This window comes from Zosterops lateralis (genome assembly GCF_965231275.1).
Source record: "Zosterops lateralis genome assembly, chromosome: 6".
NCBI classification, from domain to species: Eukaryota; Metazoa; Chordata; class Aves; order Passeriformes; family Zosteropidae; genus Zosterops; species Zosterops lateralis.
Genome location: NC_139761.1, coordinates 10,020,733 through 10,045,587, shown reverse-complemented (window position 1 = coordinate 10,045,587; position 24,855 = coordinate 10,020,733). Strand labels below are relative to the sequence as shown.

The 24,855-nt window shown below is 37.5% G+C and overlaps 1 protein-coding gene across 15 annotated transcripts in view; it reads left to right on the top strand.

The window, feature by feature from the left end:
- The window catches only part of MARK3 (microtubule affinity regulating kinase 3), a 62,277-nt gene that overhangs the window by 21,991 nt on the left and 15,431 nt on the right, over window positions 1–24,855 (top strand). For all 15 annotated transcript variants that reach the window (XM_083863003.1, XM_083863010.1, XM_083863012.1 and 12 more), the window contains 11 exons: window positions 3,816–3,864; window positions 4,530–4,595; window positions 7,088–7,158; window positions 12,247–12,303; window positions 13,187–13,423; window positions 13,527–13,646; window positions 14,348–14,447; window positions 14,697–14,809; window positions 15,574–15,727; window positions 17,204–17,421; window positions 22,672–22,775. In XM_083863003.1, coding sequence (XP_083719129.1) covers window positions 3,816–3,864; window positions 4,530–4,595; window positions 7,088–7,158; window positions 12,247–12,303; window positions 13,187–13,423; window positions 13,527–13,646; window positions 14,348–14,447; window positions 14,697–14,809; window positions 15,574–15,727; window positions 17,204–17,421; window positions 22,672–22,775 — 1,289 coding nt within the window. The remainder of the gene's footprint in view (window positions 1–3,815; window positions 3,865–4,529; window positions 4,596–7,087; window positions 7,159–12,246; window positions 12,304–13,186; window positions 13,424–13,526; window positions 13,647–14,347; window positions 14,448–14,696; window positions 14,810–15,573; window positions 15,728–17,203; window positions 17,422–22,671; window positions 22,776–24,855) is intronic.

Genomic DNA, 24,855 nt, shown 5'->3' with positions numbered 1-24,855 from the left:
GAGAATGTGCCCAGGAGAGGTTGGTGCTTTGCACCTGGCACTGATTCACTTTTTAGCAAACTTTTTCAGTATTTTAAAAAATAATTTCTTACAGTCTTGTGATAGCTACTGCAGGAGCACTTCTAGTCTGTCTTTTGCTGTGTTCAAAGAGAATTAGCCTAAAAGAACCAGCTTCCATTGCTGGTTTATTGGGGTTTTTTTATTCAGTTTTTTGGCTCACAGCATTAATTAAATGGCATTCTTTTCCTGTATCTGACATGGCTTACACTCAAAGGACCAGACCACAACAAAGCTGAAAGCCATTTGTTTGGCAGACTAAGGATGTTTGTCTTTGCCTGGAAACATTTCTGGAGCTCCTGTTGACGGAAAATGAGCTGTTCAACAAGCTGGGAGTAGTTTTTAATCTCAGTATTAGAAATTAAACTGCTGAGAACTGTTTTCAGTTCTTTGCCTGCCTTTATAGTTTCACTATGATAAGTAAGTTCCTAAATCTAAGAAAATAATTTTCTGTATTGAGAACCTTCATGTTGCATTTTCTGATATTACACCTCGTTCTGTGTTTCTGTGGGCAGGGAACCTCAGAGGTGTGAGGTTTTATCATACCTGGCTGTTTGCAATGAATATTTGTGTGATGATAGTTACTACATCATTTCCTAGAAGTTGATGTACGTAATATTTTGGGGGAATGAAATCTGTAAAATATTTATCCAGCATGCTTTGGGAAAGTTGTATGATGTTTTACATTTTATTCCTCTATCAGAAAAAGACCATAATACATATTACAATGTCAGGCATTTGCAGATACCCCCTTCTTTGTCAAAATGTGACATAGATAAACTGACTAAGGGTGCACAATCTGAAGTGCATTTATCTATCTAAAATTACACTTTGGTGGTGGTTGTATCCTATTCTCAAGTATTTTTATTTTTAATTTCCTCTGAGACAGAAATAGTCTGTTTTTTGAAAGAGCTTGTTCCTAGTCACCCACTTGAACAAATGGCTCATACTGTAGAAGCTGCTTTTTGATATGCTTCATTCGGGTTAGTAAAGCAGAGTAGTCATTTTGTGGGCCAGTGTTTTGGTGATAGTCTGACCCAGTAGGCTTTATCTGGGTATTGAGGGTGGAAGATATCGGATATCAATTAAGAGTGAATTAAGCAAACTCTCTTTGAAATTGTAAAAACTGATAAGAGGCTTTCAGTTATATAAGCTGTGATTAAAAGTATTAATGGAGTATTCAGAATATATTATACGCCAGTTTAGCTGAAATGAATGAAAAGCAAGAAAAAAATAGATTCAACTGCTTTTAAATTCCTGATGATCAAGAGAGATGATGTAGTCTACCCTGTGTAATTACATATGAAAAAGCTCCAGAAATAAAATAGTTTAAAAAAGAAAAGAAGGCAATTTCACCTCTCTAGAGGATAAAGAAAACGTGCACGCAGAGATTTTGAAACTATTTTGCATGGCCAATAATTTACTTGATCAATCAATCATGATTTCATTTAAGCAGCTTGTCATCTAGCAAAGTGTCAGGCACAGACCTGGATTACAAGATAATTAAAAGCATTTGTAAAACTGTTTGTTTTTTTTCTATGTTCAGCTAATGTGCCAATCCCAGCTGTGGCTGTAGCAGGGAGAAGATCCCCTAGGCAGTGCAGTGAGGATTGTTCCCCAGATGTTGGCATTTGCAGAAATTCTGTGATTCTGAAATATCAGAAAGCAGAGAATGGTTAGAAAAACTGGTCTCCAATTTGTGAATTTGTCCTATTCATTTATTTAAAACTCACCCCTTGTATTTTCTTTTATGAAAAATCACAAAGGCATGAAGATTTTGTTTTGTCAACTCTTTGGTTGTTTTCTGGTTTTTTCTAATGTTTCACTTTTTTTTTTAATTACAAAGCTTAACCTTTTCTTTGCTTTTATTGAGTAAATACACCTACAAGTTTTTGAGTTGTTACTAGTATGTGTAGACATATTCTTCAAATGTGCAGACAAATTTCTTCATTTTATCTGAAATCTGACCTGAGCCGAATCTTCCAGCAGCAATTTTTTTCCCTTACCGTAATTATCTACAAACCTCTTGGGTTTTTTTCCTATGTCTACATTCCCTTAGAGCTGTGGACTTCTGTTTTCCCTCAGTCTCTTTACATGAAGTTCAATATGATCTTAGGTTACTGATAATCCTGTAGAAATTTGTGTTAGATTTCTAATAAAACCTTTTGATTACTCCCACTTTTTGAAACATGCTGTTAGAAAATAATTGCCACTGAAGAATATCAGCCCTCTGTAGTCTTGGGCTGGCATGGGTGAGCTGCAGAAGGAGAACAGCTACACACTTGACTGCTCTGTAGTGTAGTGCATAAAAAGAGAATTCTTTGGTTTTTTTAAATGCAAGAGTGTTTGTGCTTTAAGTTTTTTGTACTAATATTTTATCTTGGAACTGCTATTTGCCAGCTTCAAAGTAGTGTTTTATATTGCAGTAACACCACCTGTGGCATTTTTCTTACTACGGTTAAGAATTTATGTGTATCTTACAAATTATGTGTATCTTATCTTATGTATGTGTATCTTCTGCCTTTTGCAGAAGAGTTTTGAGAGGTGAAAATAATTAATAACTGTTCACTCATGACTCTGCTTTTATTTCTACTTTGTTAAATGTCACTCCATATTTTCATTCAGTTGCAGAAGGACAATTGGCTCTGTGGCAGGCAAAGCTGAAATCTTTAGAAACAGTCAAGCAAAGTCCATTTCACATGAGTATTGGCTGTGGGGGAGGGACAGACAGGATATGAAACGTGACAATATCCTTACAATCAGTACACTACTTCTGGATTTAGGACAGGGGATATAATGTCATCCTGCATCTTGAAATGGGCAGTTGTCCCTCACCCCCATCCTGCTGGGGTGGGCTAGAGATGGAATGCTTTTATATGGGGGAGTTGTGAGTTTTGTGAGATTTTTCAGTTAAAAAAATTCCTGTACCTTGTGTGTCAGTCAGGGTTAACACCAGTGCTTGCATAAAGGGAAGCAGCACGATGGGGTCAGGAAAACACCATTTGTGTTCTGCCCTGTTAATTTTGGCAAGTTCATTCAGCATGTTGCACTGTCCAGGCAGGCCTGAGGCTGTGTCTGGGACTGAGTCAGTGGATCTGTGCTGGCAGACCCAGGACTAGATGCTGCTGTGCCTCAGTTGCCTTGCAGGAATATTTCTGAAGGGCTCAGGGGTGGCCTTGTCTTCCCTTCTCTCCTTAGAACTTGCCCCTTGCTGGTGTAGTTGGATAACATGATTTTTGCACAATGTAACACAGCGGATTTTTCACCTGTGATCTGCTGTTGTGGCACAGTAGTTCCTGGGCTTTAGCAAAGTACTGAAGAATGCTGAATTCATACCAGTAACATACTGCAGTGGTCTTCTAGAGATGTTCTGCTGGGAATTCACAAAATTTGGAATTGTACTTTTTTGTGAAAGCAATGAAAGATGTGTAAGATGTACTGGTCAGCAGGAAGCTGCCTGGCTTTACAGTGGTCTTCTGATCCCAAAAGTCTGCAAACCACAGAGCTAAGGTCACTTCTTTCCTGAGCTGTCCAGAGTCCTTCCTGGATGTTTTTGGGTTTTTGAGGATTGATTTGTTTGGGAAAGGTGTTAAGCAGGCATTTAACTTTTCCCTTCAATAAGTGCTTATTTCATGAACGTCGTTGAAATCCTAATAATGTTTGCCCTGTGTGTTTAAATAAATATATCAAAGTCTTTAAGGAGATCTGCTGTTTGTTAGCAATTTCATTAACTTACTTCATTTTTATGTTTATTTCAGCTCTTTAGAGAAGTAAGAATAATGAAGATCTTAAATCATCCAAATATAGGTATCTTGTTTCTTTCACATAATTTTCATCTCTGGAGAAGTTTTAGTTTTTTCACTGTTAAGATTGTTGTGGCATGAGTTAAAAAGATTATTTTGTACTAGAGTGTGAATTTACTTTAATATAGCAGTAATAAATGGTATTTCAGAACTGTGTGTTTAAAAAAAAATAAACATTTTGGTCCCTTTGCACAAAACTGTTATTTGCGTAGCTAACTGATAAATTTGTTCGTTTTGAGTATAGTATTGATTTTTGACTGAATTCAGTCTCTCATAAAAAATTAGTATATACACCAAAGTCAAGAGTTTTTTCAAGTTTGCACATTTAAATGATGTGGTACTCCTGTGGGCCTGTCAACAGACTGGTAACTGATTTGTCACTACGTGTGTCAGTTCAGTGCACACACGTGGCTATTGCTGATGCTCATATCTCTGCATAGTTTAATTATGTTCCCATGTAACAGAAGTAAAGTATTCTTGAGGATATGTTGTTCTGTATGAGTTGACCAAATGTGTTACAGTATTCTCTACATAGGAACATTCAACAGAAAAAGCTTCTTTAGAGTAAATAGTTTGATATTGTCAAGTGTCAGGCAGTTTGGGTATTAACATATTAACATAATAATTCTGCAGCTAGTTAAGTGATGACTGAATGTCTTTCTTTTCTAGTGAAGCTATTTGAAGTCATTGAAACTGAAAAAACTCTCTATTTAATAATGGAATATGCAAGTGGGGGTAAGTATCTCTGCTGCAGTGACACACGTAAGCAAATTGCCAAGTGAGAGAAAGCACTTGTTTTCTTGAAAGTTTTGCTTTGTTTTTCAGCAAATATTTATGTCAAGGTAGTGTGAAATATTAAGCAAAATCTTTAATATTCACTGGGACTTGTTTGACTAACATAAATAATAAACGTAACTTGTAAAACCAGCTTCTAAACTTACTCGAACTTAGTAACATTTGCTTTTTTTCAGAACTCAAATTAATTGGGAATCTTTTCTCGGCCACTGATTGTTCCTGCCCATAACAAATACTAATGTTCTCAATTTATTGTATTCGCTTCCCTACCTTTGGTGTCCTATTTTGTATAAGATATTTGGTAAAATCATGTTCAGATGAAACATTTCTGTGTTTCTTTAACTGTTGCTTTCAAAAGCATGAGCACTGCAACTTCTGTTTTTAGATGTTGATGACATCTTACGTATCTTAATTACAGGCCTTCTACTGTCAAAAATTGCTAGGCTTAGCCTTATGCCATTTTAGGAGGAGCTTACATGCTCTTCCTGATTGTAGAGGAGATAGAAAAATGCACATTGTGCAGTGTCAGATATTTTCACCAGAGCCAGAATTAAGGTATTCAGGCTTAAGTTACTCCTTACTGGCTAGAACTTAATATCACTCAGCTTTCCAGTGTGACCCTTGAGCACCAGCATCTGGGAATCTCAAGCAGTTGAAGCTTTTCTTTAGGTTTAGGAAGGAGACAGACTTTTTTTCAGAGAAAATCAGCATTGAATTCAGACTCCAACATTAGGTTATGTGAAGTTTAATCAATTGCTGCAAATAAAGCAAGATTCTCTGCCCACCTGTGTTTTATTCCAGCAGCTTCCTAAATGCTCTGCCAAGATTTGCTTAAACAGGAACAGAATGGGTATTTTACCATTAAAACACTGACTAGTACAGGTGTTTGGGGAGATGTCTCTGTATTGTTTGATAGTACTAGACTTAAAAGTGAAGTCTTATTGCCATCTAGTGATTGGCTTCTAGGAGGTGGAAAGGCCAGTGGTTCTCTGAAGGAGTGAGGACCTTTCCTAGGGTGATAAGGGAGAGGTAAGTACTCTACTGGTCTAAAAGGCCAAGAGCAGTACCTTTTGATACGCCATGCTCTGCAAGACAGGAATGGCTGGTAATCACAGTGGCAGGTTTCAGTTTCCCTAGTTACTCTTTATCAAGCTAGAGGTCATCATGATGTACATGAACTCTGGCTGCAGGATGAAAGACATTATTGCTACAGCTGCAATGTTTCACATAAATGGAGGATAATTCTTTCCCTGGTGTCTTTTTCCCTGAATTATGAAGTGTTCAGGTTTGCTGCTTCAAGGTTTTTAGGAAACAGCTGTCAAGTACAGCTGAGAGAGTTAGCTGAGTTGAGTATTAAGAAATAGACTGCAGAGGGAAGACTATTTTATAAGAAGTCCTGACATTCCCTCAAATGGCTCAGTTGTTGCTTTTCCTTCAGTGCGACTCCTTTTTTTATTGCAATCTGGTGGAGTTGCATCTTTAAAAAAAATAAATATGGTACTACTCAGCTCTTCCCTTGTGAGGTGGCTGTCTACAAAACAATGTTTCCTTGCTCAGTAGGGAATGTTTAAATATTTGAACCACTTCTTAAGTTTTTATGGGTTTTGCATGCTAGTGAGGACTTTTAAGAACTGTGTTATTATTCTGTGTTTGTAGTTTTTATGTACTTGACTGCTGGTTTTTAGTAAAGAGAATCTCTCATGCTTTCACAAACATGTCAGTGTTTCATGGGCCAGTGGCCTGCACCTCAAACATTGTAGTCTGTATTGATGAGCTCTAAAATGACTGCATTGATTGAAGAGGGGAACAACTGAAACACAGTAGAGATCTTCAGTAATCTTTAGTCATGCACAGCCATACAACAGTGGGCTTGTTCAGTGTATTTCACAGGTATGATGTTTCTGTGAGGGATTATATCAGTGTGTCCTGCTATGCTCATTCTAGTGACTCTCCTTTTGGATACCTCTTCCAAGCCTAGGTTAAAGCTAAGGTTTCTGATTTTGTTTAGAACCGTTTTATAAACATGCACAAATTAAAATTTTAGTGTTGGTGTCATGGCATTTACAAATATCATCAACTATTCTCATGTATGAAGCTTATTTTTTTCTAAAGCAAAAGAAATTTTTGTGAGAAGGTCTGTGAAGGGGTAGATGTCGTCTTTATTTACAAAACAGAGATATGCTGCTCAGTTTCTATCCTAAGTAATTGGAAGGAAATGGTTTCCTTTGTGTATATCCAGTCACTCATTATTTTCTTGTAAAAGAGATGATGGTGTAGTAAATTGCACAGCAGTTGTGCCTTGTTCTCTTGAGCTGTCCTGTAATCATAAACGTGAAATACAGTCATTCCAGTGAAGCTGCTGTGGGCAACTGCTGGAGAGGAATCTCTACATTCTGAAATTGGCATTAATGTATCTCGTTCTTGAATTGTAGGGGAGGTGTTTGACTATCTGGTTGCACATGGAAGAATGAAGGAAAAGGAGGCTAGAGCTAAATTTAGACAGGTATGTATAACATTCCTATATGTCAGCTTTCCCCTCACCCCTGGTTTTAATGCTGAAATGAGTAAAACAGCTGTCCTTTGCATTTGACTTACAGCAGTGTTCAGCATGTTGTGGGCTTGTAGCTCTGAATAAGAAAAAACTTAGGTCACAGCAGTATTTTGAAGGAGTCAGTAGTCTGTTCAGTGGTGCTGGTTTCCTTAGTGCTGAGTGCCAGGATGTCCAGGAGTGCCAGAACACAGAGACTGCTTGGTTTGGGAGTGTGTTCCATTCCAAAATGCATTTCCTCTGGGCTGATTTCATATGTCCTTAGCTCAGCAGGTCTGTAACGTTTTGGAAGTTGTTCAAATGTAACAGGCTACAAACAGGCCAGTTTCAAAATGCAGACAGTGCATGTAATAGGGATCTGTTCAAATTCATTTGTTTACGTGACAAGAAACTGTTTAATAGTTGTTTTAAAAAGTCACAGAAAAGTAATTTCTAGACTTGTTATTAGCTTTCTTTATGATGAATAAGCTACCCTGCCAAGATGTTGGAATTTCATTGATCTGCAAAAAGCATTTCCATTCTACAGTAAAGCAGTACTGAACATAACAAGATATTTTTGCATAACTAATTTAAATCCAAATGTCTGCTCTTGTAGCATCTAGAGTTTCAGATCTGACCAGTCTTATACACTTGTTTTCTGTTCTTGTACTGAAATTTGTAAATGCCTGTTCCCTTTGGTCACTTAGATAGCCTTGGTAATGTGAAAAATAATAAATGTCAAAATTATGCTCCAGCTTAATGACACTTGAAAATAATAAATAGGGACAAGAGTGGTTTTCTGAATGGTATGTAAGGGTTTTAAACTGGATCATGGTAGTGATGTGTCAGTCACTTTCCCTGTTGGAAGAGGAAGCTCTGATGGTTTCATTTCTTGAGCGTAGCCATACATAAAAGAAATTTGATATAAGATACGAGACTTCCAGGAACTAAATTAATGATTTTGCTTTGTTTTCTCTCATCTTAATAAATCTTGTATTTACCCTTTTTAATCTTTTTTGGGGGAAAAACCCCACACCAAAACCACCACCACCGAACAAACAAAACAACCCAAAAGCAGCTGCAGACTTCATTTCCCCAGTAGTCATTTGTGATTACTGGACTTATACAGCTTGACAGTAAGGAAAACTTCCCTTATTCTTTAACAGAGCTTTATGTGTATTTTTAAACAGCTGCCTTCACTTTCATATTCTGGTAGGTAGAATGCTTTCCTTTGTGATAGAAGGTTTCTGGTCTAAGCTTCTGTGCTGTGTTGGGAGTAGAAGTGGTGGGATGTCGTTCCCACTTCAGCTATCTCTTCTAAATCCCTGGCTGTTGCCTTTGTAATGTCACTTGAAGAGCTTCAGAGTAACTTGGGAGGATTGACTGTTCTCTCTCAGATGTGAATATTGGAATCTTCTACTGATAGATTTTCTGCTCTCAGTACTCAATTTCTTTCATCAGTAGCTATGTGGAAAAAGATCTTGCAGTAATTACATTAAAATTGCATGTTTCATCAATAAATACCTATTTTTTTTCTAAAATTCTAATTTTACTCCCCTTTAAGTGAAAACTTACAGAAACAGGTCAAACATGTTTTACAGGTACACTTAGTGCTTAATTTTATGGGATAATGTGGGTAGTACAGGATATATGTAGTTTCATTTTTGAAAAGAAATGTGGAGGAAAAGAATTTAAAAGGGAGTTACCTGCAGAGCTGGGTATTTGACCCATCAAGAATTGGGTTTATGTACTCTCAGCCTAATGGTCTTTTGAGTTGGTTTGTTGGGGCTTTTTTTATATTTTAGTAGAATAAATGTTTGGCACCAGGACAGCTGTGCTCTGTCCTCCCCCAACAGCTGATTTCCTAGCTGCTGAGCTCAACTAGTTTTTTAGAGGACCCTGATCTCAAAGAAGAGAGGTTCTTGAAAGCTTCAAAAACCTCAGTTCCTGAAAAAAAAAAAAAGAGACCCCTAGAAATAAGCGGAGGAGAGGAACTGTAGCACAAGCTGATTGAGCTTTACTGGAGAGAAAAACATTCATGCTGGATGAAAGTCAGGTAACTTTGATCAGAGCTTAGCAATTTATTAGATGCTAAAGCTCAGGCTGAGGGACAGTGTCAAAGGAAACAAGGAAACTGGATCTTGCTGGGTTCACAGGTCATAAAACTATTCATTTCACCTTACTGTAGTCCCGGAATAGCTTTGTATCCTTTTTGGTCATTGCTGGAGAAAGAATGCACTCTGCAGACCTTTTATCTGATGCAGTGCAGCTGTTCTCTGTTAGATAGAGACTTATGACATAATAGTCTTCCTTTTTTTAAGATTTGTTAACTGTTTTAGCAGACAGCGGCTCTTTCTAAACTGAAGAAACATTTGTGCCGTGGTATTGAGATTAGTTCTTACAATAGGTTGTATTGTATCTTGCTTTCAGATCTTGTTTCTTCTTTCAGTAGATGTGATTTCTGGATCAAACACTTGTGTTTTGTCTGAGGAGACACTTCCTCTCTAGCAGGCAAAGAGCAGAATTCGGTAATTCTCTCTTCTTTGCTTGTTAAAGATAAAAAGGAACTATTTTTTAGTCCATTTTGTTAAACATATGTTAGGTTTTTAGCAGGAAAATAGAATGTAAAAGACAGTAATCATATTATTCCAGTTGCACTTGACAAGGAACAAAGGAAAAGGTACAAAATCTAAAAATACAACCATGCTATAGAGTTCTCCATTTCAAACTCCTTTTGTGTAGCCATGTGTGAGAAATTCAACTTGAGAATGTTTTGCATTCTTAATGTCACCTTATTCTTCTTCCCCATTACAGACTTCCAGGCAGTTCTGGTTCAGTTTCATCCTTTTTCCACAGAAAAATCTGATGCGGAGCAGCAAGTCTCCTTAAATTATTTGTATTAATTCCCTGTCTTTTCTGCAAGCAATAAGATCTGGCCTTCTTCAGTCTTCTCTCTGTTTCCCTGCTGAAGCAGTTTAGAATTCTTAATGCTGGTAGATGTTAGGACAGATCTTAGAAAATTATAAAATCTACAAAATACATCTTATTGGTGTGTTCCAGTAAAGCAACAGAATGCTCTTAGCGGTGTGGAAGGGGCCTTGAGAGGTCATTTATCTTTTTGTCCTTTAATCCTTTTAGAGAATGCTTCTTCTGCCTAGAAAGAACTTCTTCAAAACCTATATTTATACAGATTTTTTAAATCACTCTTTAGAAAAGTTTTTCAATGCTCCTATTGTTACTTCTAGCAAAAAGCTCAGATGCTTTTTTCCCTCTTCTCTTCACCTGCCAAGTGTCAGAAAATTCCTCAAACAAAAAGGTTAGGAAGTGAGGGAGCTGTCATTGGAAACAGTGATGGAAGGAGGAAGACAAGGGTTTCAGTCTGGTGCAGCCATGCTTTGTGCTATTTTTCATTCAGTTAAGACTGCTGTTCTTCAATTATTAATGTCCTACACATTGCATTATATCATTTCATGTGGATTGGACTCACTTCTGCAGTCTCTGTGCCATCCTGTTGCAATGCAGAGAAGTTCAAAAGCATCTCCAAAGGAAACTACTGATTGATCATCTGCTCAACCTTCCGCTCTTAGGCAGTCACAATAAAGCAGTTCAGGAGTGAGTGGTAATGGTGCTGTGTCTCTGCAATCCTGGATAAAGCCTGAGGTGTTTGTCATGCTGTCAGCATTGGAAGCCCCTGCAGAGTGGGCTTGTGACTGGGGCTGAGGTAATGGTAGCAGAGAGAAAAGGAAGGGAAACCAAAGGATGGGACAAGTGGTGGCATGGGAGCACTTTGGCCATTTCAGTAACTGTAAAAAGCTGAACTTGGAGTCTGAAAGAGGGAACCAGTACAGAAAAGAAAAAGCAAAACCAGAAAGAAGGTGTAGGGAATGGAAATAGTACTTCAGCTTTCCACCATCACATATGAGTGATTCAATATTACAGGACACAAAGATCACTTTGGTGCTTACATTTCAAATACAAAAATTACTGGTGCATCGGTTGTTTAACCTACCAAGAACTTACCAATACCTTTCATGTGCTCTAAATGCTGAGGGAGAGAACCCTTCCTTCTTACCAGTACAGGAGGATCCTTACACTAAACTGGTGATGTGATCACGAGTGATTTTCTTCTAACAGTAATGCTTCCTCATCTTTCTGCCAGGGAAGTCTTCTTACTCTTGAATGAAAACTGAAAATATATTTATTTAAATGTAGTTACTATTTTTATGTGCAGTTCCTCTTATTTTAAGAAGTCATAACATCTGCCTCAATTCTGACCATGCATGCATGACAAAATGCATTTGACTGCATTTGTGGTCATATAAGAATAATACTTTATCCAGCTTTTCCATACATGTGAAGTTCTGCAGCAATGCTTATGGCTCTTAAGAAGCAATGTACTATGACACTGCACTGTGTAAATAGCTTATATGGTTTGCTGTATAAAGCAGGAAAAACTTTATGATATTTGGAAATTATAGTGGAAGAAATTATTCCATTACACTTGAGACACATAAGAGAGTTTTTCCATTGAGCTTGCTATGGTATACAAAATACACTAAACCATATGCACTTAGACAACAGATCTCTGTCAGATGCATAGTTGCTTCTCGTTGCATAAATTTTGACAAACAGGCTGTTTCCCAGTAGTTTCTCAAGTAACTAAAGCCCATTTCTTACCCTTTTCTATCTGGCATGGCATGAAAAATCACCTTTGCAGAGGGCCTGGAAAACCTCAGTCTAGGAGGAAAGCTTTTATAGCTGTATACAGTATTGGAATGGAAATACTTCAGTAACCTTTCTGAAAGTCATTGCTTCTACTGGTCTATAATTAGCCCCACAGGAAAAACAAAATCCTCGTTCAAGTATAGGGGAAAGCAAATAGATCAAATAACATCGAAGTTATTCAGCAGCTTTTTCCCAAATACACTGGTCACTGTTGGACTTTGTTATGTGGCTCTGACTGGATAACTTATGTCAACTTGAGTAATAAATGTTGAAATCTTTGATTAAAGCTCCTGCTTCTTTGCGATGTCACTTACATAATTTGGCTTGTTTTCTATCCAGATAGTATCTGCAGTGCAGTATTGCCATCAAAAGCATATTGTTCATAGAGATCTCAAGGTGAGTAGGAAAAAGCGTGTGCAGTGTATGTCAGCTTCTGTACCTGTGGCTGCAACCTTTATTGTTTATAAAATACAGCTTATACTGAGCTTTCTGATTTATTTACATATGTTATAGCAAGTTTTGGGAAGTATCTGCAGCTTAGAACCATTTTAAATAAAAGGAAGAGGATTTATAAGGCTTTTAAATGCAAGCATTTAATGGCTGCTGAAAGACAACCTCTCCCCCAGTGGTTATATTCAGATCTAATGCAGGTCAGTGTTAGCTGAGAAATCTTTTGTTTTTTTAAATAAGTGGTAGTTTGATAGAGATATGAGAGTTGATGTTGAACAAAATTAATGAACAGTAATGATAATGAAACTGAAGTATGGCTTGGCATGAAACAGCATGTCTCTTCTTTAAACTGTGCCTTGTATATTAATAGTATTGCTACATAATTTGTTCAGCTTGTCATAGCTTTGTAACTTAAAAAAAGAAAAAAACAATGCCACCACTAAAAAAAAAAGAACACTTGAAAACACTTTAAAAGTTATTTTTATTACCAAACTACTGCAAGAATACCACATGTTATCAAGTATGGACAGTGAGACTATATCTTATTTTCATCTGAATAGATCAAAATGTAAGGTACATTTCTGTGAAGAAAACCAGATGGCAACAGGTTTTCAGGTAGTGAAACAGCTCCCATAGCCTGAAGCTGTTGTACAGAGATTTTTAAAACAGGATATGCTAATGATTGACTAAAACACACCTAAAGACCTTGCAAGGAAGGGAATGTTAACAGGTATTTCAGCTTCTTGCATTTTAAGAATGAGTAAAAGCAAGCAGTAGCATTCTAAATCAAGTATTTTATTCATCTTACAAACCGTTCTTTCTCTTCCAGGCTGAAAATCTATTGCTAGATGCAGATATGAACATTAAAATAGCTGACTTTGGTTTTAGCAATGAGTTTACAGTTGGAAATAAACTGGACACCTTTTGTGGCAGCCCACCATATGCTGCTCCAGAGCTCTTTCAAGGGAAGAAATATGATGGACCTGAAGTAGATGTTTGGAGTTTAGGTGTTATTCTTTATACTCTCGTGAGTGGATCTCTTCCCTTCGATGGACAGAACTTAAAGGTAGCTTTTTGTAGACTGTGTTGGCCATGTTTATCTAATATTTTATCTAATATTTTAAGTGACTTGCTGTCAACTTATTGTGTGTTCTTTTTCTGTTACCAAGGAACTTAGAGAAAGAGTGCTAAGGGGAAAATACAGGATTCCTTTCTACATGTCCACAGACTGTGAAAACCTCCTCAAACGTTTCCTGGTGCTAAACCCCACAAAAAGAGGCACTCTAGAGGTAATTGCACAAATGAGGTGTATCAGAAGTTCAACATATTTTGCAAACTGCATTTTTTGAGCTGTGACTTATTATTTCCATGCTGTTCCTATGCATATTTGGAGTGGGGTTTGTAGGTGGAATTGTTGATGAAAGCACATGACTCTTCAAAGATATTATTTACTGGGGTTGTAACACACCTGACTTCAGTTACTTTCAAAATCAATGTCACTACACTTTCTATGTCATACAACTCTTCTTGGTGGTTAGTTTGTGGATTCCTGCATTAGTGGATGATCCACCACATTGTTTTCCACATTTTCATTTGTGGACTGGAGGTATTGGCTGCTGTAGTTGCCTTTTGCCTGCCTTTTGTGCCATCATGGAGGAGTAAAGACCAAAACAGAGCTGTGGACTTCTGTTGGTGGAGCTTGGAATTCCAAGACATGTCAGAGTTGTCACACTGCTCCTGGTCTGTGTTGCAGGCTTTTGGGTCTCAGCTGTGAGCTGGAATACAGCTGACTGGGGAGAAGCTTGGCTTGATGTGCATAGTTGGTTCTTCTCACTGGAGCAAAGCAATAGGTGCTGGAAATGTTCTGGAAAATAAAACCTGGGAAAGACCTTAGTGTTTGTTCCATAAAGAAGTTGTTCTTCCCACAGCTTACAGCTTGTTTTCTTTGCTGCTAAGTGTACAGTACTAACTTTTTTTTTTTTTTTCATAGCAAATTATGAAGGACAGGTGGATCAATGCAGGGCATGAGGAGGATGAACTTAAACCATTTGTTGAACCAGAACTAGACATCTCGGACCAGAAAAGAATAGGTAATTGAGTACTTTCCAGAGTATGTTTGCATGATGTGGGAGGGGTTTTTTTCCTCCACCACCACTCTGTGTTTGATTGACATTGGGAAAAAGTAACTAATCCTTTAAAACTGATACTTGATCAGGTTTATGTTCTCAAAATTATTAATTCGGTTTTAATTCTTTAAATGTTCCATCCTTTCTCTTGAACACTCAGCCAGCCTGAACACCAGAGTTTTAGTTACTTACAGAATGTCTGCTTGGTTTTAGATATTATGGTAGGAATGGGATATTCTCAAGAAGAAATTCAAGAATCCCTTAGTAAAATGAAGTATGATGAAATCACAGCTACATACTTACTGCTAGGAAGGAAGTCTTCAGAGGTAAGTACCATTCTTAAAACTTCAAAGAAGCAATTCAGAAAGTGTCCTTAGCAGAGTTAGAAGCAAAAATTAAGTCAGTTCCTGTAGGAATTGCATTCCTGCACAAAAATCCATTGCACTTAAAGTCATGTTTTTCTACTCATCAGCAGTCCAAATTAAACAGATCGGTTCTCACCTGTTTTTGAGCCAGTAAACTCCTGCCTTTAGGCTCTGCAGAACTGTCCTCTTTGCTCAGCAGTTACTCCTCTGAAGGATTTTGTATGCAGTTACTGTCCTGGCTAGTCTAGGAGCTCAGGTGTGAATGTGCCAGCTGTAACTGTCGTAAGAGAACCAAGGAGCAGGACTGAACAGCCTGAAAAGGTTCCTGCATTGTAGATTACCTTTCCATATGATGCTGAGAGGGCTCAGCATCAGTAAACTGCTCTTGGTTCCTCTGATGGAGAGTTGGTGTGGTGGCCTCTACAGTGTATCCTCTCTTCCTGTTAAAGTTTTGGAGAACACTTGAGGGGAGAGTTTTGAAAGGACAAGTGGATTTTCTTTACTGCTTATCCTTTGAGGAGCTGCAAATTCTGCTGAGTTTTACTAAGAAAGTTTTACAAAAACCTTAAAGAAGGTGGGACCTCAAAGCAACTTCCCATGCTGTCACTAGCTTCCCATGTAGCAGAGCCATCTTCCACCTCTCTGTTCCTGCTGCCAGAATGGGGTGGATGTTCTATTTTGTTTTGTCTGAACTCCTTGTTTTAATACTCTCATTTGTATTGTAGTTGGATGCAAGTGATTCAAGCTCCAGCAGCAATCTTTCACTTGCCAAAGTTAGGCCAAGTAGTGATCTTAATAATAGCACTGGACAATCTCCTCATCACAAAGTTCAGAGAAGCATATCTTCTAGCCAGAAACAGCGGCGGTACAGTGATCACGGTGAGCATTTCTCATTTTCAGTATTCCAGTTCTGCTCAGTTTCTGGATTTTTCTCCATCCCCCAAGTGTAAGGAGGATGACAACAGCATAGTTCACAGCGTGGTGGTTAAATATTTTAGTGAATAAGAGATTTTTTAAATTGGTTCTGTTATAAAGCCTTCAAAAGGGCTTTTAGAAGAACCCTGAATACACCAACCTAATTCTCTTGTTCTGCCTTGTGTTGTCCCTTACATTCCTGACTGTGCTGGCAAAGTCTTGTTATACAAATTGAGGAGAATGTTGCAACCCCCTTTTTCATGAAAAGCACAGCACTCCTCCCCCATGCTCTTGTATGTCTGTTCAGCTTTTGTTTTCTTTTGACACTAGTAGGTCAGCTTGTGTCTAAAACTTGAAGAAATGTCAGTTTGCCAATATTTCTGGTTTCCTGTTTCCTGAGGGTAGTGTCACTTGGTTGTCCTGCAGGAATTCCATTTCCAAAGAACAGTGACTCTAACAAACTTACAACTCTTCTGCTTAATGAGAGTGCAATAGAGCAGATTAGGATTTTCTAAATGTCTTAAACGTCCTCCTGCTCAGACACTTAACTCATGAAAAGAATCCCAATTTAGGCCTACATTCTCTGCATTCAGAGATTGCTTTCCTTGGGGAGTCTTCTGGGATGCCAGTTACTGGGGTCTTTGATACTTGTAAAACATGTTTTAGCTACATAATATATATTTATATGTTTATGTATTTATATGTATTCTTTATGTCTGTGTATATACATACATGAACTTTTTGGTTAATTCTTATTAAAATGCTTAACTAAGAATTTGATGTAACTTGATGTATCCTCTTCAGAGGTGTAAGTAAGATGTCAGAAAACACAATCCTGACACTTTACCCAGTGTCCAGGAGGCTGTTAAAGCAAGAGGGAGCTTGCCACTGTTGGAGGGCACCAGTCCTCATTCTCAGGTGTTGGGAGCAGTTGTCTGTTCCTGGCACACGTGGGGAGGCTGATGATGAACTAGTGCCACTTCTGGCTGTTGCAGGAGCACAGACCAGCAGCCATCAGTGCCCCAGGGTTCTGTCACCTGCTGCCTCTCTCAGGAAATTGGCTTGAACAGCTATGGCAGCACTGTGCTAATGAGGGATGGTCTGCTTTGAATGAGTCAGTTACTTGTTAAGTGTCTTTAAGAAGACTCTAAAGGGTTTTTCTAGCAAGCCAAATGAGAAAGCATAATGAAATTCTTGGAACTTTCATGGAAATCAAGTAGTACCTTCATTTTGCAGGGTTTTTGCTTTTCACAATATTCGACTGTTTCCTGAAATACATCTATTTCAATAATTTAATTATCTCCTTGCAACTCTGATTCCCAGTGTTAACTGTGTTGGTTCTCATGTGTGAATACATTTCCGTTGTGATAAAAAATAGTTACTGAACTTCTGAGAAGAAAAATTATTTTCCTGATTATTTTGTTTGTTTTTTTTTTTAAGCTGGACCATCCATCCCCTCAGTAGTGGCATATCCCAAAAGAAGCCAGACTAGTACTACAGACAGTGACCTCAAAGAGGAAGGAATTCAGTCAAGAAAATCCAGTAGTAGTGCTGTTGCAGGAAGAGGAATTGCACCAGCTAGCCCAATGCTTGGAAATGCCAGCAATCCCAATAAGGCTGATATTCCTGAACGTAAGAAAAGTTCGGCTGTCCCTAGTGTAAGTAGAAACATTTGTTTATTAAAACCATTCATTTTTTGAGGCATAAAAAAGTTAAACCTGTGATATATTGTTGGTGCTGATTTTACTTTTCATTTATCAAGAGTAAATGTAGGTATTTTTTCCCTTGCAATGTCAGGTATTCAAGTTACCTCTTAATAGTCTTGAAGCAGTCAGTATTTATCATTAGCATTAGTACCTCTTGGTAAACAGACATGATTTGGGTATCAAAAAAAAAGTTAAACAACAAAAAAAAGGTGGTTGTGTTACTCTTGATATCACCAACCCCTCCTCTGTGGCATCTGTACAGAAGAATGAAATCTCTATTTTTGTTTTCCTGTTTTATAGTTTCATGTGTATAAGGACCCACCTAATCTTTGTGCTCTAACATGCTATTTTAAGTCATAGTTATGTTGTTAAGATTATCAAAGAAATGGAGTTCTAAAAACCCTTCAAAGATGTATTTCAGCCTGTATTCAAAAGCAGTGTGCCTGGCGTTTGTCCTTGTGGGCTTCCCCCACCTGCCTCTAAATCACAACAACAACAAGAAAAACATACAAAGGAGCAAAAGTAGTGGATGTACGTGTTTAGCAATAGGCAGTGTGCCAAAACAAAGAAAATCCTGTGTTCATTTTTTGCTTTAACTTGTGCTTTCTGTGGTTCTTCCCACAAAGGCAAAGTGGGAAATTCATTTTCACATAATGGTTCAGTCTTGTGACATTTAATTTCTAAAACTTTGGGATTTTTTATTGAAAAACTTCCTTCTTTTCAGAAGAAAAGAATTCTCAGTCCTTTATTCAACTTGTTCAACTTGCAACAGATTTTTTTTTAACTTATCCCACAAAGCTGTCATATTTATTTGGTCATAAAACTCAGCACCATTACTTACAACAAATGAGAACATAACTTCCTGAGCTGTAGCTTTCTGACAGTCTGAAGCAAAAGAAGTGAAATGAAACTTGTTTTACTTTACTGGCCCTGTATTGTCAGTTGGCTCAGTGGCTAGTAGTGACTTGGCTCAAGGATATCAGCCCAAGAGTTTCCTTGGAAAAACACATCTTCTACTGTAGCAGCTGTTATTCATAAATGTGAACAAGAACTCAGGATTTTGGGAGATCACTTTTTGATTTTTGTGGTCCTCCACATTTTCCCTTTGTTCTTGATAAGTCCAGAAACCATTCAGATTTGTTTTTTTCTTAAAAGACAGTTTTTAGTCATTTAATCTGAAAATGGTAGGATAATGAAATCAGTTTTGTCCTACATTCAGTTGTATGGTGTCTTATTCAAAAGATTTATGTCAGAGTTACAACATACTTTACATTCAGTATCTTTTCATCTGCTATTCTGTGCCACTCCCAAATATTGGAGATTTATTCCAGTAGGCTTTTCCCAAAATTCTTACTACTGTACCTGAAATAAAATTTCAGCTCATAACCATATGTTGCTTCCCTGACTCAGTGTGCAACTGATCCAGCTGATCTTTTACTAGCAGTGATGCCAGGTGGTGAACAGGAAATCAGACTTATGTTGTCACTCAATAATTAGTGTTTAAAATTGTCTCTGTTTATAGCTCTTCACACCAGATAGTTCAAACTCTTTTTTTTATTTCCCTTTTTTTTTTTTTTCCCTGCAAAAGATGACACTTTGGCTTTCTGGTTGTTGGGAATGAAGACAAGCACTGACTTTTTATTCATTTTTTGCAGCTGAGTAGGGAGTTCTGTTTCTTACAGTGTTGGCATGCATCTAGAAAGAAAAAAAAAATATTGGAGTTACCATATTGTCCTGAGGTTGAAAAAAGTATGAGGTGAAGAGAATTTCTGTTTTACTGAGCACTGAAGTCCTGAAATCTGTAATGCAATGAAAAAACACTGAAGAGATGGAAAAATACCCTATAAAAACAATTACTATTTTGACAGAACAGCAAAAGCAGTAGAACCAGTCCTTGCTGGAGACCCTTAATCAGTTGTGTGCTACTCTTATTAAATAATAAAGCTTAAAAGCATGCACTTGAGGATAAGAGTTGTGCTTGTAGAGCAGATAGCTAAGTCTGGGACTGGAATGAGGGGCTCCAAGCTCTACTTCTAAAGTTGACAGACTGTTTAAACTCTTGTAAACCAAATGGTTCTGAAAGCTGAACAAGTACACATCAAAAATCTTCAAGCTATTTGGGCAAATACCAAATTAGTAATAAAAACCTGCTACAGATGTTGGATAGTTAGCAGGAACTGGTATATCTGTGCTTTAATAATTCCTTGTTTGTTTGTTAGAACTGGATTTTTCCTCAATGTTGTAACAAAGCCACCCCAGAACCCTTAAAATAGCTTTAAGAAAACTGGAAGAGAAGAATAGGTGGTAGATTTGGAAAATCATCTGGGACCAAATATCATACTAGTGCTCTTAACTAAATAGATTGGTTCACTATTGTAAGTCAGAAGCTTTTTTTGGAAATGTTTCATCAGTGGTGTCTGTTAAAGGGAAATAGCCTGCCTGAGCAGTGCGCACAAGACTCTCTAGGAGAAGAGGAGGACTCTTTACCACAAATTCATCCTTTGTGCTGTGATTGGACCTTGTGCATGTGCTCACAAGTCCCAACATGTGCTTTTGCTGTGTCCGCTCCTCCAGCAAAGAAGGCAGACGATGCCATGAAGATGAACTTAGGCAGCTAACCCTGACCCTGAGCTTCTCATTCCATCAGGGAGTGGGGTGCTGCTCACACCACTTTCCAGTGCTGTGCACCTGTGCTATTTAGTCATGTCCAGAGATTAACAGGCTGTAGATTGGCTGAACAAAAAAGTCACAGCTGAAGAGTTTCCTTGATGAATCGTGAAAGGTCATACACTAGAAAGTGTAAAGACCCCAATACCAAGACTATTCTTGCCGAAACTGAAATTTGAAACCTTGTAATGCTTAAATCTCTTCCTCTGACCTCTGAAATCTGAGTCAAACAGGAAAAAATGTATACTGATGCTTCCATCTCTGCATTTCAGAATGAGCTGGGAAAGCATGTCCTTGCAGTCCTCAAATTTCAGATATGAATACCAAAACTTGTCTGCTCCCAAACCTGAAAATGCAAAGTGTTAAAAGTCTGATCCAGCACGAGATTGCAGTCTTGTCTTTCCAGATGTGCAACACAACAATACACTGTAATGTTATGTAGTTTTTTCTCAAAGGAAACCAACATTTCATGTTCAAAGGGAGCAGGTGGAAAGAAGGAAGCCACTGATTATTGTGCTTGTTTCCCACCAGAAGACCAGTGTTGGATATTTTAGGTGCTTCATCCCCTAGAATGTTCAGAACAAAATGATCTGCAAACACTAATAAGCAATATCTCACTGCACAGTGTGACCTCCCAGTAGCAAATAAACAAAACCTCACCATTGGTGTGCAGCTTTCATTGCTGGCAAGCTCAGTAAAGAGAAGGGAGTTTGTACAGTGAGAAATGCCAGAGGAAAGTAGAAGAATAAGTTTGAGTTTTTTAATAAATAAACAAACATATTTGAAGACAAGGGATGTGTAAGGAATAAAGTACAAGGAAAGGGCCAGGAAGGCTTCTGCTGATGCTTGGTACAAGCTGATCCCTAAGGAATATTTAGTGAAGTATACTTGAGAACCCTTCAGACAGCTGCATGCATCTTACAAGTTAATTAATTGTTCTGCTGATCTAAAATACCCTTTGTCTTTGTACTTTTTAACACCAGGAGGTTGTGCACCTCACTGTTGAATTTTAATTTTGTAGATTTGTGTGAAAAGATGTGTAACAGGTCAGCCGTCTCTTAGACAAGATGGCTTCATGGTTAAATAGCTCAGGGAATGTGTTGCTTGAGACTCCCTAGATAGCAGATATTTTGCCTTAAGGCACTGGAGGAGCTCTTGCCTAGTTATTGAGAATGCTCCACTTTAACAGTTTTATTTCAGGTTCGGAAACAAAAAAGGTTTGGCTACTCTGCTTTTGTGCTTGAACTAGTTTTTCCTTTCTTTTTTTTTTTTTTTTTTTTTTAATCCTTCTTGCCATGACTCTCTCCTGTGACCGTTTATGCGAAACCTTTTCTTAATGCTATTTTTAAAATCCGCTGAGTTTCCCTTGTCCGTCATAGCATAATTCTTCAAAGAGCTCCAAAAGGTTAGTTGAGCATGAAGTCCCCTGCCTGATTCTTAGTGGCCCTCCTTACTCAACATGTGCTTATCCAGGTGCTGACCAGTCATTCCCTTAAGCTGGCCTCCTCCAAGACTTTCCCCAGCAGTGATGTTTGAAGTTTATAGCCTTTTTTGCTTCCTGCTTTGCCCCGTGATCCTTTTCTTTAAAGAAAACTTTTAAAGGTTTTTTTCCACTTTTCCAACCATTTGCAGTTTCCTGTGTTTTGTTCTTGGGGTGGGGAGAAAAAATACAAAGGCTTGCCAGCTTTTACTTCCTCTACGACCTGGGGGTGCATGTTTGTCTGGACCACCGTGCTTTTCCTACAGTAATTGCATCTAACTTTTTATAATTCTGTTATCTGTGAATTACCTATAGCTTCTCAGTCGTTCCTGGAAAATTGACCGCCAACTTGGGCATATCTCCACCCTCTTTCTCTGTAAAGACAGAGGCAAAGTAATTCTATTTCTTTTCTCCCCTCTAAAGTAAGGTCTGTAGTTTAAGTTCCCCTGGTTCTCTTGTCCTCAATGTATTATGCTTGTATTTAAATGTGTATTTTTAAAAATGTCTTACTAAATTTCTCTGCAATTTGTCTCTTATTCTTCCCTGTTTTTAAAACTTGTCTAGTGTTTCATAGTATCTTAATATTTAAAAGTCCATGTTTACCTTCCCACTGAATTTTACCACATTTGTTTGTTAAGTCTTTGCTTTTCCTATCTTGTTTAAGGGTATGATTTTAACTTAAAGGAAAATTCTCCAAGCTACAAGTGGTAAAGTATTTCGAAAAATAGGCTGTAAAGACACAGGCTATCCACATGTAGAAGAATGCTGTATATACTCAGAATTTTGTAATTCAGAGCTTTTGTAATTAAAAACTTTAAGGAATATTTCTTTTGAGCCATCAATATGAAATACAAGAAAAACTTGTTAGAATTATTTTTTCTGATTGCATTATTCCTTACGAATACTAGATGGAGTTTGTATATTAAGTAATTTAATTATTGTAAATTTTAGAACTGTGTAGAACTAGCATTATGTAAAAAGCCTTCAATTATATGCAGACTAACATCAGAAAAGCCTTCTGTGGGGAATAACAAACCTGTGTTTTTTAATTGTAGAATAATACTACCCCTGGAGCAATGACACGGCGCAACACATATGTTTGTAGTGAAAGAACCACTGCTGATAGGCATTCAGTGATACAAAATGGCAAGGAGAACAGGTATATGAAATGTCTTCCTATGGTGTATGTCCCTTGTCTTCACCTTTCCAAAAAATATTTACTGCCTAATCTAAAAATAAGTGATATTCTAATGTAATTCCTAATGAAAGGTGAGTACAGATCTTTGGTTGTGGAGCACCTGTAAGTATGTTGGGGCTTGGATTTCTTTCCTATATTTAATTTTATAATCTTTATACATAGAATGTAAAAGGAAGTTTCTAATTTCTGGTTAAATACATGAAATGTTTGTAGCAGCCTTCATCTTAATTCTGTTGTGAAATCTGTGGCCAAACAGCATATGCTTGCAGAAGAGCCTTGTTTAGTGTCAGACTACAAAGTCCATCTTTCTTGAGCCATTCTCTTTTTATATTTCACTCTAAATTCTGCTTCACTGGGGTTATTTGAAATATCAATTTTGCTGCAAAGTCTCAGGGAGAAGGCAGTTTTTTCTGAGCAAAAATGAAATGGTGATCGGCCATTGTCTTGGACTAAGAGTGTTCCTTGCTGATACTATGGCAGTCTAATTGTTTCCCAGGATTTACAGAACTCAGCTGCTTCCCTCCTCACGGTATCTCCATGTTCTGAGTGAAAATGGTCAGAGGAATAGCAAATTTCTTTTTAATTTACTGAATGAAATCCTGAGTAAAGCATGTAGTGAAACTGGAGCTAACCACTGTATGTCTTGGCACTGTGGTCACATCTGCTGCCATGCTGTGAAGACTGAGAAGAGCTGTCAGAAATAATATTATAGTGAACACATATATCAGGTATAGAGTAGCAGTTGGGAGGAATACCACCAAATTTCCTGGCTGGTTGAGGTATTTTATTTTCCAGGTCTTCTCACAATTTTACTGCTGTCAAAAGCTGGTAACAATTAAGTGGTTAACCCTTGCCTGGATAGCACTCCTGTCAAGGTACTGAAAGGAATGTGTACCCGTCTACTGTGCTTCCCAATTTTCTCCAGCCTTTTCTAGTATTATGATCTTTTGTAAGAGGTGGGAAGAAAATACCTGTTTTCTAACTTGTGTTGAAGTTGGCAGAAGATCTGGCATTTTTTTGCAGAAATTTCTTCCCTCCCTTTGGCAGTTGAGGAATTATGATGTTGAATGGAGAGCCTTGTCTACTCCCTGTTTGATTCCTGGAGCCTAGGGATAAAGAATATGATTTTGACCCTGTCTCTTCCTCCTAGCTTTCTGCAAATGGAAAGTGACTAAGGAAAGAGTCAAGTATAAGTTTGAAGACTGCCAAAAGTAGTTGGCCAGCTGGGCCTGCAGTCACCTGTCTTGTGAAGTGCAGCACACTATTTGGTATAGTCTCTTAATGTATCTCTCTCAGCCTTCAGTGGTTACTCCTTGTTAATGTTACCAAGTTGTTTAGGTTAAAGCTCACTATCCTTTCTCTGATTTGATATGTTAATAGCTTTTTTCTTTCCAAATACTCCTTGAAAAAATGAATCTTTCTGTCTATAATAGTTTTGATAATTTTTTATTACTTGGTTATATTATAGTTTTTGTTCATCCTTAAACTAATATCTTGTCTACAATTTCTTTATTAAAATTTTAAAAGCTGTTAGACACTGTTTACTAGGAATGCTTGAGATTCAGATGTTGCCTTAATTTGGGAGTAAGTTCATACTCACGAAGAGCTATCTTTTGAAGCTTTGAGTTTCTCAGGAAACTGATGTTTTTCTTTGGTTTGTCACATATAGACCTTAAACTCAAAGTTAATATTGAGTAGCACTTGACATCTATGTTAGTTGTGTTTTAGAATCATAATTGCTTATCCTTGTGTAACTACCTTTTATTGTCAATATGATATTTAAACATCATTTGCTTTCTCTACAAACTAGCCTTATTTGGGTAATTTGAAATGTCTGAGAATTTATATTTGCACAGGTAAAAAGTGTCTTTATAGCTTTTATCATGCATTTTTTGATTGCTACATTGATTACTTTTTATAAAGGGTTAAAAAGAGAAAAGATAATGAGAATGCATTGCTAATTGTATTACAGTTGGAGACTTATTGTCTGAAATGCTTCAATACTAAATTGCATGTTCATTTTGGCACAGTTTCAGAATTA